Source organism: Homalodisca vitripennis, unplaced genomic scaffold (assembly GCF_021130785.1).
Source record: "Homalodisca vitripennis isolate AUS2020 unplaced genomic scaffold, UT_GWSS_2.1 ScUCBcl_5280;HRSCAF=11938, whole genome shotgun sequence".
Classification (NCBI taxonomy): Eukaryota; Metazoa; Arthropoda; class Insecta; order Hemiptera; family Cicadellidae; genus Homalodisca; species Homalodisca vitripennis.
Window position 1 is genome coordinate 28,340 of NW_025781387.1, and position 13,265 is coordinate 41,604.

General features: G+C 31.5%; 1 protein-coding gene across 1 annotated transcript; it reads left to right on the top strand.

Moving 5' to 3' along the window:
• Positions 1 to 487: 487 nt before the first annotated feature.
• Positions 488 to 13,259, top strand: LOC124373293 (protein crooked neck-like; the record flags this gene model as incomplete). Its single annotated transcript, XM_046831677.1, is given in 9 exon segments — positions 488 to 695; positions 4,803 to 4,892; positions 5,396 to 5,550; positions 5,824 to 6,036; positions 7,527 to 7,685; positions 8,331 to 8,463; positions 10,382 to 10,543; positions 13,154 to 13,225; positions 13,227 to 13,259. Coding segments are annotated over 9 exon segments (1,053 nt in total), but the record flags the coding sequence as incomplete, so codon positions are not given.
• Positions 13,260 to 13,265: the final 6 nt, after the last annotated feature.

Genomic DNA, 13,265 nt, shown 5'->3' on the forward strand with positions numbered 1-13,265 from the left:
CAGTTTGGAGTAACTTGTGTAATACCATTTGCAGCTCGTTCATTGAGCCTGGTTTAGTAGGTAACAGTGTTTAAAGAGTATTTACAATACATTTTTATGTTTTAAATTTGTCACTGACGCAATCTCAAGTGAAATTTACAAATTAAAGTTTTATTTTCTATAAACATTATATTACTGACCAAGCAATGTATATTTAATATTTCATAAAAATTGAACTTGAAGTTGAACTTTAGCTGAAAATGTCAAAAGCTGGTTAGTGTCGAAGTCAAACATGTTTGTACAAGATTGGATCTACTCGGGATTCCAACCCGTGATCTCTCAGTTAGACAGCCGAAACTATATCCTAGTCTACGATGGAGGAAAAAGGATAAGGACTGTTTTTTGAACCAATGAACGGGTGGCTATGAATCCTAAGGTGTACATATATAAACGAAGCGTTTTTTGACTGTGTCCTGTGTCTTGTTTACTCTATGTCTCGTGTCGGTTGCATAGTCGTTGTGTTCTTTCTTGTTGGTCAGTGGTTTGTTGACTGATAATGTTTTGAGTTGGTTTGTGTTATGTTATGTCCTCTTGTGAATGTTTTAGGGTGAAGTAGTGTAGTGTTAATAGAAAAAGAAACCTTTGATTAATCTGTTACGGTAGGAACTTACGGAAATAAAATGGAGAAGCCACAAAAAATGCCCAAAGTTGCTAAGGTACGTTCTGTAAATCTAATAGGCTAATAATAAATTGAATTTATAGATTGTTTATAGGTTAGAGTTTAAATACTATGTTGGCCTAAAGAATATGTTGCACTGTTATAAATAACCATATTTGTATTTATTTTACAGGTCTAGGCTCCTAAAAAAAAAAAAAAAAAAAAAACAATAGGCTAAAATATACTAGAATATTGGTAGCGTATTATTAGGTAATTTGTAAGACCCACTGTACATATTTGTTGATTTTTTTTTTGATAAAAAATGTTTAAAATGTGACTAGGTTAGCAGTACTTATTCAATATAAATGAGGAAAGGCCAAAAATGCTAAATACTGCATTCCCCCTAAAGAGAGAAAATCCTTGTTCTGTAGGAAGGGTGGTAAGCCCTAAGATAGGGCGGATGGCTCTTGAGTATGGCATTGTGACTCTTAGGTAGAGTGCTACGCCTTCAAGTAGGCTGGTTGGCTCTTGGGTAGATGAAAAAGTTGAGTAGAAGTTTCATTGTTTTTATTGTATTAATAATAATGAAGATAAATCGTTCATATGGACAAGATGTGCGTAGATCCAGAGAATTATTTCAATTAGCGTAGCCTGCTTTTGAGGTCCGGCGCTAGGACTGATCTATTTAACTGATTATTTCCATATAAATATTTGAATATTTATAGCTTTTGAGACTCACTCCGGGTAGACTTTAATAAGCAGCCTACACTCGTTATTCAGTTGTTTTTATTGAATAATTTGATGTATCTGAAGGAATAATTTTGATATTACACTTTATTTAACTTAACATATGATTTCAACTTATTAGTTATAGTAATTTTAATGTAAACGATAAATAGCAAGAAGTAACTAATATTTTGAGATTTTGAAAATGGCAATGAATATGAGGAAAATATGTGGGATATTTCTCACAAGTGATGAGATTTGTTTGAGTGGCTTCAACATATGGGTTTGGCTCCAGGTAACCCATAGGGATAATTCTTTCCTCCGTTTCACAAAAGTGGTTACCCATTGATATCAAGCTGGGCAAGATAATTATATTATAAATTTCTGTGATATCTAAGTCTAGGTTGGTTTTGTTGTTTTGTAATGTTAGTGTTAAATTTATGGTTTAAAATTGTTATGATAATGTATTATAACACTTATTGAGTACAATTTTTTATATATCGAATTGTTTGATAAAAACAAACAAATAACAAGACAGTGTAGGCCGCTTATTAAAGTCTCTCCCTCACTCCACAGAGGGTAGTCCAATCACTCACTTTTTCCGTGTCTTGCTGCATTTTAGTGAGCAGCCAACACAATTGAATCAGGGTACTAAATTATTGATTAGAAATATCCTACCTAAACTATTGAATACAAAAACATTCTAATTAATTATTGCCACCTCTTTTTAATGTATTGAATAACAATATTGTTAATTCAATGAAGTAATATATATTTGTATAGTATTTGAGTAATGGTCACATGTATAATGGTGATGTATACTATGTGTCATTTGTGTTACAAGCTGCCGGACATGTTATCCTTTAAAATAGTAAAAAAGTAAAAATGGTACAATTATTTCTTACGTTTTATAAATACACATAGCCTAGATAGTTTGTTTATTCGTTATGAAATTATTATTTTTTAGATATAAAAACAGCTGTAATTTGAAATAGGTTATGTATAATGTAATTGGGTTTGACATTTTGGTTTTGGTAATTTAGATAATCATGATTTGATTGTATAAGTGGCCACTTATTGTACTACAGCCGCATGCCTCAATCTAAGCCCTATAGTATTGGATTAGTTCAGTTATCTCTTTGTGTAACTATTACAGTCAAAGATTACATTATACAAGGTCTGTTCAAAAAAATATCGCAATTTATGTTTTTTTCAAAAAATTACTTATTTATTCATCAATCTCAATTGTATCACCTTCAAATTAATCCTCATTAGATATTATACACTTGTGTCAACGTTTCTTCCAATCCTCAAAGCACTTCAAAAAGTCGTTTTTTGTGATTTTGTTCAGCTCCTCCTTCGATGCCGTCTTTATCTCGTCAATCGTAGCGTTTCATTCATGGGCCTCTTCAGTTTCAGGATCAAGAAAAAGTCACAGGGGGCCATACATGGGGAATACGGTGGCTGCAGTGTCATTAGTATGTTTTTTGTGGCCAAAAACTGGCGCACAAGTAACAATGTGTTAGCAGGGGTGTTATCGTGGTGTAAAAGCCAATTTTTACTCTTCTACAAATCCATGCGTTTCTGGCAGTTTGCTTCATGCAAATTGTGCATAATTTAAAGATAATATTATTGACAGTTCTACCCTGTGGCAAGAACTCATGAGACACCACGCTTCTGCAATCTAAAAAACTGTAAGCAAAAGTTTCACATTCTTGGCTTTCACGAACTTGGCACGCTTTTTTCGGTCTTGGCTCATGCAACAGCTTCAATTGGGATAACTGAGCTTTGGTTTTACGACATAACCATAAACCCATAATTCATCACCAGTTATAACCCTTTGGAACAAATTTAGGTCATCTCGGGCAGAGTTTAACAGCTTTCTAGCAATGGTAATGCGCTGCTGCTGTTTTTGGTCGAAATTGAGTCATTTTGGTATGACCCTCAACCCTTCTCATGCCAAATCATTGGTAAAAATGGCACAAACCAATCTATATGTTCACGTCCTTGGCAACTTCTCTAACAGTGATTCGACGATTGGCCAATACTATTTTCTTCATTTCATCAATTTTTCGTCTGTTCTTGACGTGCTCAGGCGCCTGGCATGCTGTTTATAATTCACATCCTCTGAGCCCTCTGAGAAGGTTTTCTACCACCGATAAATGTTGCTTCGGTAACCTGCGGAAATTAAAAACCCATGATATTTTTTGAACAGACATCTTATATCAATCCTATTAGTGTTGTTGGACATTTTTATGACTAGCAATGGCATTTTTTTAGTTTTATTCAATTTTATATTGAACAAACTCGCCCTTGCCTAATGACTTCTTATAATAAACTCCATCAACGCATTGATGTAATTTATCCACCATTTAATCGGGAAATAATTAAGCTATTGAAAGCTATAGGCCTAGTCTACTCATTGTAATTGAACAATTTGTTTTTAAACCCTTTGGGTACTAATGACCAGATATTCAGACGTGTGAAGAAATGCTAAGAAATACTAATGTATTACAGAGACGTGCCTATAACTGTTGCAGACTATAACTGTTGAACAATAATAATGTTTGGATACCTGGATGTTCAGAATTTGTATTATTTCTTTTACTTTTAAATAGTTTAAACAAGTAAGTTTTCACTTGTTTTCACTGTTTCTCTAAATGCTGAAACAATTTCTTCTTTCCTTTTGGATTTCATGTTTCAAATATTTATTTGTAGCCATTATTTGTATAAGCTGTAGACTGTATTATGTGTATCTTTACAGGTCCCTTTTCAGATTGGCCTCTTTTTCTGTTTATGTTTGGAAAATTATAACATAATTAAAACATTATATTCTTGCTTTTTTTAAATTGTCATTTGAAATCTTGGGCTTGTAGAACTCAACCAAACTAAAACAGATTCACTTAATCCAGATATTACTATAATTGACAACACTCACAAATTAATTTTTATAAGTTTCTTGTTTATTAGCCTAATTATTTCATACAATTTACCCAAGTGTACAATGTGAACTGCTTGCCGATTTAAGAAAGAGAAAAGAAGAAGGTGATTTAGTCTAAAAATACTGGAGCAGTTACAGTATCATTTCAAGACAAAATATGAGATAACCTATATGGTAGTATTTGGAACACAATTAAAACTTGATTTCTTTAGCCATGAGCAAGAAAAATTATAAACCTCGTGAGGAAGTGAGAAGCATAGCGTTGGAACAATGCAAGAATGTTAAACGTTATTTTTTTTTAACTCAAAAGCTGTTTAAGATGCGTTTGCACAACTATGTAGAGAGTCAATTATGACAAGTCTTTAGCTCTTAAAATAGTAATTTGTTTAATTACTATATTTTGACAAAACTAATTGGTGCAGTGTCTAATTAATTTTTAAAGGCTATGTGGTACAGTATTTCATTTCAAAACATTGAACTTGTTTTACTTTTTTCCAGGTTAAAAACAAAGCACCGGCAGAAATTCAAATCACTGCTGAACAGTTGCTTCGAGAGGCGAAAGAAAGAGATTTAGAAATTGTACCCCCTGTAAGTAATCAGTTTTATTTTAAAACCTTAGTGTTTATTTTCTTTTAAATTAAAATCATTTTATATCTTGTAACTTTTATTAGATTCAGTAGCAGTACAGTTTATAATATCTTATTTAGAATGAACTTTGCAGTTTTGTGCTTTGTCATACATATCTGTAACTGAAGATGATATGCTACTATCAGTGATAGATAAGGTATTGTTAGAATGGCAAGCACACAAATAATGAAATTATGAGTTTTAATTATATACTAAATAATAAGTCAACAAGGAAATTTTAATATCTCTTACATAATAAGACAAAATTAAGAATTACTAATTGTAGTGATTTTCTTAAGTGCTTTCTACTTAGTTTCAATATACAGTAATATGATTACAATTGTATAAATTTTAAATCTTATAATAATTATTTTAAACTATCTTGCCATAAAACACAACTCAGAATCTAATACAAATCTCTCATGACATTGTTTGTGACTAATGTGCTATTTAAAATGTTTTAGCCACCAAAGCAAAAAATCTCAGATCCAGAAGAGCTAGCTGATTATCAACATAGAAAACGAAGAGCATTTGAAGATAATATCAGGAAGAATAGGTCTGTTATCAGTAACTGGATAAAGTACGCACAATGGGAGGAAAGTCAGAAAGAAATACCGAGGTAGGTATTTTCTTATTGTAATGTATATGAGAGCAATGAAGGATTCAATAAAATTGTAGTACATATCAGTGGTTATTTTACCCAACCATGGCTTTTGTTTTTACATTTAATAATTTTGTTACTCTAATTTAAAACTTGCAATGACATTTATTGTAAGTTATACTAATTGAAAATGTTTTCAATGTTAAATGTATTGTACTGATTATAAAACGATGAAATAAGATTTGAATTTACAACCTTAAATCTGATTATACATTATACTGCCTTGTATAGGTCTCGATCTATTTACGAGCGAGCGTTGGACGTGGACCATCGCAACATCACCTTGTGGTTGAAGTACACAGAGTTGGAAATGAGAAACCGACAAGTGAACCATGCTCGCAACCTGTGGGACCGTGCAGTCACCATCCTGCCTCGAGCCAACCAATTCTGGTACAAGTACACGTACATGGAGGAGATGCTGGGGAATATTGCAGGTTTAGTTGTGTGCATATTGTTACTTATATCAAAGTATTCACTAAAGCTGTATGTTTAAATTGTACCAGGAAGGTTTCTAATTTTTTACTAACAAAAATATTACTCTTTTTGCTAAACAGTGTGTGGCTTATTTTTTATGATTTTCTTTAGTAGCTGCATATTTTTTTCAGAGATTGTGTACATGCTGTAACTTAAGAAATTTAATTGGGATATTTCAAAGCATCATTAACACCTTTAAAACCAGAAAAAAAACTAATCTGTAAATTAATATTGCTGTAAAATACTGAGTAGAACTTTCAAATACATCTAGTTGGTTATCCAGAATCATCCACTTTTGCTATGATAATATTATGGGTCTCATATTTCTTTTAAAGAAGCTTCTGAAACGTTCTAAACATTCGTCTTAAAACATACTCATGAGTTTTCAATCCCAGCCATTTGGCAAAATGCCTTGTGGTTAGAACATTTTAGTCTTAATTGAGGTCTCAGCATGAAGCTAACGTGTTATACCATATTTAAACTTGTACAGCAAATGTAATTATTAATTTAATTTAATTACTAAGACATATGGCTTTTTAAATAACTTGATTAGATATTGTTCTATTCATTGATCAAATATTTACATAGTTTTATAAAGTGTTTTTTGAGCTTCATTTGAAATTCATAATTAGTTTATGCAGTGAGTGATTGTTTTATAAAGCAAATCACGGATTATATCTAAACTATTTTAAATCTAAACAATCTATATATATATAATTATTAATTAATTAATAAATATATGTAATCCTTTGAATGAAACTAATAACAAGTTTTAAACACTGAAAAATAAACTTATTTCATTGCTGTGTTTGTTTAATAAATTCCATATAAACGCTTTTTAGTGGTATTAACACTAACATTTCTGATATATACTTCATCTTATAATATGCAGTCTAACCATTATTAATGTCTTCATCTATGAAGACTCTGTAAGCATAATTCATAAGTTCCATATGTTGTTACATTCATTTTGGATAACCCTATTTATTACATTGACTCTAAACTATAATATTCATAGTCTCAAAGATTCAAAGTTTTACTTTTCCACTTAATCCTTATGCTCTCACAAAATCTCTGTTAAAAGTATTATTTTTCTTGTACACTCTCAAACTCCTTTAGTTACATGAAATACTGCCAAAAGCTCCAAGTCTGCAAATCTTGTTAAGCTAACCAAATGTTATTGCATAGAAAGTTAACAGTGAGAAAGTAAAATATCATTTTAAACTTTTAATTTCAGGATGCATAATTGCAATTTCCCTACCAGCCTTAGCTATGATATGGTTTTATAGCATGGATTGAATTTGTTTTTGTCAAGATCTGGACAAAGAATGTCTGAGAGTATGAGTCGATTTGGCAACACTGCAAACTGTTATTACTTGCCAGTCATAGCTAACTCTTATGAAACCTACACTAACATATAACCATTACATTTTATAATTATTATTACAGGTGCACGGCAGGTGTTTTGAGCGATGGATGGAGTGGGAACCTGATGAGCAAGCTTGGTTAACGTACATAAAATTTGAGCTTAGATACAAGGAAATCGATCGAGCAAGACGTATCTACGACAGATTTGTTATGGTGCATCCTGATGTGAACAATTGGTTGAAGTATGCCAGGTAAGTAAGCCTTTAAATGGTTTATTCTCTCAATATTGAGCAGTAAAATTGTGTAAATATGTTTGTGTTCAATCATAAAAGTACGCTACCTATTTAAATATTTTGAAGAAAACAATGTCAAGTAATGTATGTAGTTTTAATACTAACATAATTATTGGAGCAGTGTAGTTTTTTTATAGCATAAGTTACTAAATATGTCATTAATAAATTAAAATAAAATAAACATTTATTGGACTGTCAATCTACATTGGTTTTTGAGATTTAAATTTTGTTTTAGAAAAAGAAATATTGGCTTGTGTCTAAACATTCTAAGTGGATGACAGTTCAGTACCTGTTACTTGTTAACATGTGTAATTCTTACTTTTAATCACTATATAAATTATTAGAATCTTTTTTTATTAAGAACTCAAGTAAAGTTTTGCAATGTATTTTTAAAATGTAATATAAAATATAATTATCTGAAATATTATAATTAGAGTTTAAAGTGCTTTTGTCCTCAGATTTTTCAATGTAATATTTTTGTATTTAGTCTTATTTATTCCTTTATTCCCAGTTATCACAAATACTCGTCATTCTTAAGTTACTAATAGTTATCCAATCATTATCCTGTCTATAAAAAGTATTAACTACAAAATTGTCTTACAGGTTTGAAGAACAGCATGGTTTTATATCCAGCGCTAGAAAAGTTTATGAGAGAGCAGTGGAATTTTTTGGAGAAGAAACATTAGATGAACGACTATTTATTGGATTTGCTAAGTTTGAAGAAGGACAAAGAGAGGTAAATAATAACAATTAGAATACAGTTTTTTTCAGCTCAAAAGACACAAAAACACAATAACTTATTCTGCATATTAACATCCATTCAACAACTTTCTGTATCAACAAAAACAGTAACACTATGTTTCGAGATCTGCAATCTGAGCTGTTCTTCAGGTAGATAACTAAAGTAACACATAGACAACAAACTAGGTAAAAGTAAAGTAATTTATTGTACAAATTTGTGCACGTAAAAGTCAAAAATAACAATAAAATGTGCTTCAAGTCAATTCTATGCAACTCTCTTCTGTTTTTTTTTTTTTTTTTTTTTTTAAATTTTTATTCGGTTTCATAACAATTCGTTTTAGTTTATGTATATGTTTTAGAGAGAAAGTGTGTTATAAAGTTGACTTACAGTACTACATGTTTTTCGTTATATCTGACTTTTGTTTTATCATAAAGCATGGTTTAATAGACAGTTTTTCAAACTGATTGATAAGGTAAGGTATTATACAGTATGAGTTAAAAGTATGGATACACTAGATTGTTATGGAAAAAGATTGTAGGGATGGAACTCAGGGCACCTTTCTAGGAAATAGAAATGAACTTTTTAGTCACTGTTACAACTTTGCTCTTTTTACCAAAATGGTATTTTGGTAGGCGGCTCAAAATCTTTAACTGTAAAGATCCATTTAGTGACACATCATTTGTAAAGAAGAAAAACAGTGAAACTAGAGCTTTCTATCTCAACCCAGTACAACCCAATAACAAGCATTGTGCCTGTTAACATTACCATTTAACATGACAGTTGCTTCGTCTGAAAAAGTAATGTTGCTTAATCTAATTGTATTGTTATCAATGTTTTTGATAAAAAATTTCTTGTGGAGGCAGAGGATCTTCTACAACAGACTGTAAAACACCAAGTGACAGTGCTTCTTTTGTAGCTAACTTTGTTTGTCCATGTTTGGGGCAGTTTTTAACGCTGCCTGTTTCCTGGTAACGTTGGATTTGATTTTTGAACTCCTGATTTAGATGCAGGGTTTCGATTGGGATAAGTGTCATTAAATAAATTCCTTACTTCATCATAAGATCTCACCTGGTCTGTGTAGCCTGGCATCAGGATCATAATACACTCTTCTTCACTGAAACACTCCATTTCAGCGTAAAGTATCACAAAAAACACGTCTTAACTTTGTTAATTCCAACCAGAAACTGAACATGATACTGGACTTCCTCAAAAATGATAAGATAGGGAGGCCTGCCCTGCAGCAATAATAACTGTAAAATAGGTTTGAGTTTGTAAGGAAAGTGGTTTTTCTATTGAAGTTATTTACCTTCTGAATGTGGACGTTCATGTTTTGCCTCAATTACTTTTTAATTAATTTCAATGAGCTGCCATTTTGTATTCGGATGAGTTAGAAAGCATGAGTTGGGATGAGTTTTGGGAAATGGGCAAAGTTGTAACAGTGATTATTAAGTTCACTTCTATTTCCTAGAAATGTGTACAGAGTTCCATCCCTCCATCTTTTTCCATCAAAAACTAAACAGAGTGTATCTATAACTTTTAACTCACACTGTATATTGTCATATCATCACAATTCCTTGGTTACTACAAACAAAATTTTAAATCACCAGTGGAATTTCCCGTAAAAAAGAAATCAATCATTAGTATTCCTAGTTTTAGAGTGGGTATTAAGACGGGAGGTTAACAAAAACTTCTTTATGTTAAAACACCTAAAACCAACCATCAAACATGTAAATAGTTATATCACCATAATCCAATAAGATAAAGAGGCTGAAAGTCATCATTTTCAGCCAACATATGGTTGGAAGATGCTGATTGTCAGAATTACTAAACCATGCTTAGTTTATTATTTTACAATAATTTAATTTGTATCCTATTTTGCATTCTAATTGTTCTTATTATGATTGTTTTCAAGCATGACAGAGCACGAGTGATATATAAATATGCATTAGACCACATACCCAAAGATAAAACAGCTGAGCTTTACAAAGCATACACCATTCATGAGAAGAAATATGGAGATCGAACAGGCATTGAAGATGTGATAGTCAGCAAAAGGAAATTCCAATATGAAGAGGTAAGAAATAGTACAAAATGTAAATGGTAATGCTTTTTTCTTTGAGTTTTCCTGAGTATTAACCCATTGCAGATTAATTTGTTTAGCTGTGCGAGTCCATTGCTTCATTTAAATTACACGTCTGCATAAGCATTAGAAACAGTAATACAACACGGCATCGAAACCATCACCTAATAATATATGCAACCAATACTATAAAATCCTAAACTATTTACTGTTGTAACAAATTTGAGGAAAATGATGGATTAGTTCTGGAAAATATGGAGTGGAGAGATTTGATACTTCAATGTCTAACATACAACCGCAATCTATAGTATATTTACAAATGTGTTTAAGAAAATTACAGAAAGAACTGTTTCTTTGAAATATTTAGTAGACTTGTAGGCTATTAATGACACTCACTCAGCCTACAAGACATAGAACTATTTGGAGGTAAAATTAAAGCAGATCGCTTTTGTGACCTGAACTACTGCATGACAAGATATTTCGTCATTGATCTACAATGGTTAATTATTATATACTCCTGAGTTTTTCTGAGTAAAATATTTTTTTGTATTTAATTAAAAAAATATTTCATTATTATGTATTGATTAAGTAGAGGTCAGTTTCCAGCAAGAGTCAATTTTCTGTAGCTGGATAATAACCAGGAGGCAAATATTGGATGTATCCTCTTTAAAACACTTTGCAAAGATGTACGCATCACTAGCTTACATTGTCTTTTCATTTATTACATCAGGGTAGCTACCTGAACAGGAATAAGCCGGGAATTTAGTGGACCAGGAACAAGCTGGGGTATCTTCCTGTAAAACCAGGAAAATCTCAAAAACAATTTTTTAAACAAACTTATGAAATCAAAAAATAATTTGACACCTGATTAATCTTAACACATTGTATTACTTCGACGTGGTCCGTGAAAACTGAATGAAGATCGATGTGTTCACAAGCCCCCCGGTTACCTCCAGTGTAGTAGTGGAATGTATCCTGTTTAATTCTGCTCCTTTGTTGTGACAAGCCCCCAAAAATGGGGGACAAGTTCAATAATTATTGGAGTGTTTGCCTTTAAATTAAGTAATTTATTTCAATAAGAAAAAAGTTGGTAGAATGTATAAGTCATCACTCTAACACCTACCATTTATCTCTCGTATTACGGCACACTCCACTCGTATTACGGCAGAGGCCTCAGTTTGGTTTATGAAAATTGTTGTTTCGTACTGAATGTATCAAAGTACCAATGTATTTTCCAAACATCACAGTAAGGAAAATTTTGTTAAAAATATTATATAAACATAACAAAAAACTCAGGAGATAAAAACTAAGGAGCTTAAAATAGGAGGTAGCGATGAATTGTACAGAATTTCTCGCATATTGCTAGCAACGAAAATTTGCTAAAACACCGTAGTTTCATGGCATTTCCTGCAAAATACATTGGTGATGATAAACCTTCACTTTTCCACTTGCAAAAGGGTTAAGTAAAGTTATTACAGTTGTTTTCGAAAATTTGGTTTGAAAATAAACTAGGGAATCAAAAGTTTTTCGACCAGAAAAACAGAGATTTTAAAAAGAGGTTTTGAGTGACCTCCCTGTATACAGCTTAGATGAATGTGACTCTTGTGATACCACAATCACTATTAGGTCTAGACATGATAATGATTTATTTCCAACACAGTTGATTTTATACAACAGTACAGTTGCTTTGAAATATATACTTAACCACGTTTACAAGTATCATGGGCAGTAATAGGCAAATATAACAGCAATTTAGTTTCAGAGTCCAGAAAACAGGTTCTTGCTTTATGGAAAACTTTTTGTCGCTCCTGATGCAACACCCTTCATTGTTATCTCTATTTCTTTATTTTTCAATATTACCAAATCTATAAGCCTTGTATATTTCAAATTGACAAGGTCCTTCTTCTTAGCATACTATGACATGATCATAGACCTATTATGTCTATTCTTCACAGGAAATATGACAGTAAAAAAGTGATTGATGGAAAAGATTTATTGAATGAAAATTTTGAAAAAACACTAATTCAATGTAAATATGTCCCAATAGTTGTAGACTAAAGTATTTTTAGAGAATTTATAAGAAAACAGTTTCAGTAGAAGCAATCAGATGACATGGCAGTTTTGCAAATACCAGATAAGAATGTGGTTTCATACATAGTTAAAGTTCATCTTAAACATACAGTTCAGTGGTTTCATTTGTTTATCACTCTGAGGAACTGGTGTACAGACACTTGTTTTGTATACTGCATATTTGCATATTGGTATAGGACCTTGAATTATCAAGTGTCTCCCAAATAGGTACTACCTTGTCCTTAATACCTAAAACTGCTAAACTATTATAAATCTGTTATGTTAGTGTAATTGAACATTTTTTTTAAATTTACTCTTGTTACTATACTGTTTTTTAATATGTGAGAAATATAAATTATGGTTCATCATATATTAGTGGCCTGTTTGAGTCCCTATTTACCATATATAACTATCACAATTAAATGGAAATGCACAAAAATAAGAGCTTGTTGATCCAAAAATATCTTTTTTGTAAAATAACATATTTTTGAGTAGTGATTTTATACATGCCAATATAACATATGGTTGTTATAGGAAGTGAAAGCTAATCCGAAACAACTATTGATGCTTGGTTTTGACTTCTTGAGACTTGTTGAAGATGAGGGTAAACTTGGATGTGATAAGGGAAACCTACGAGAGAGCAATA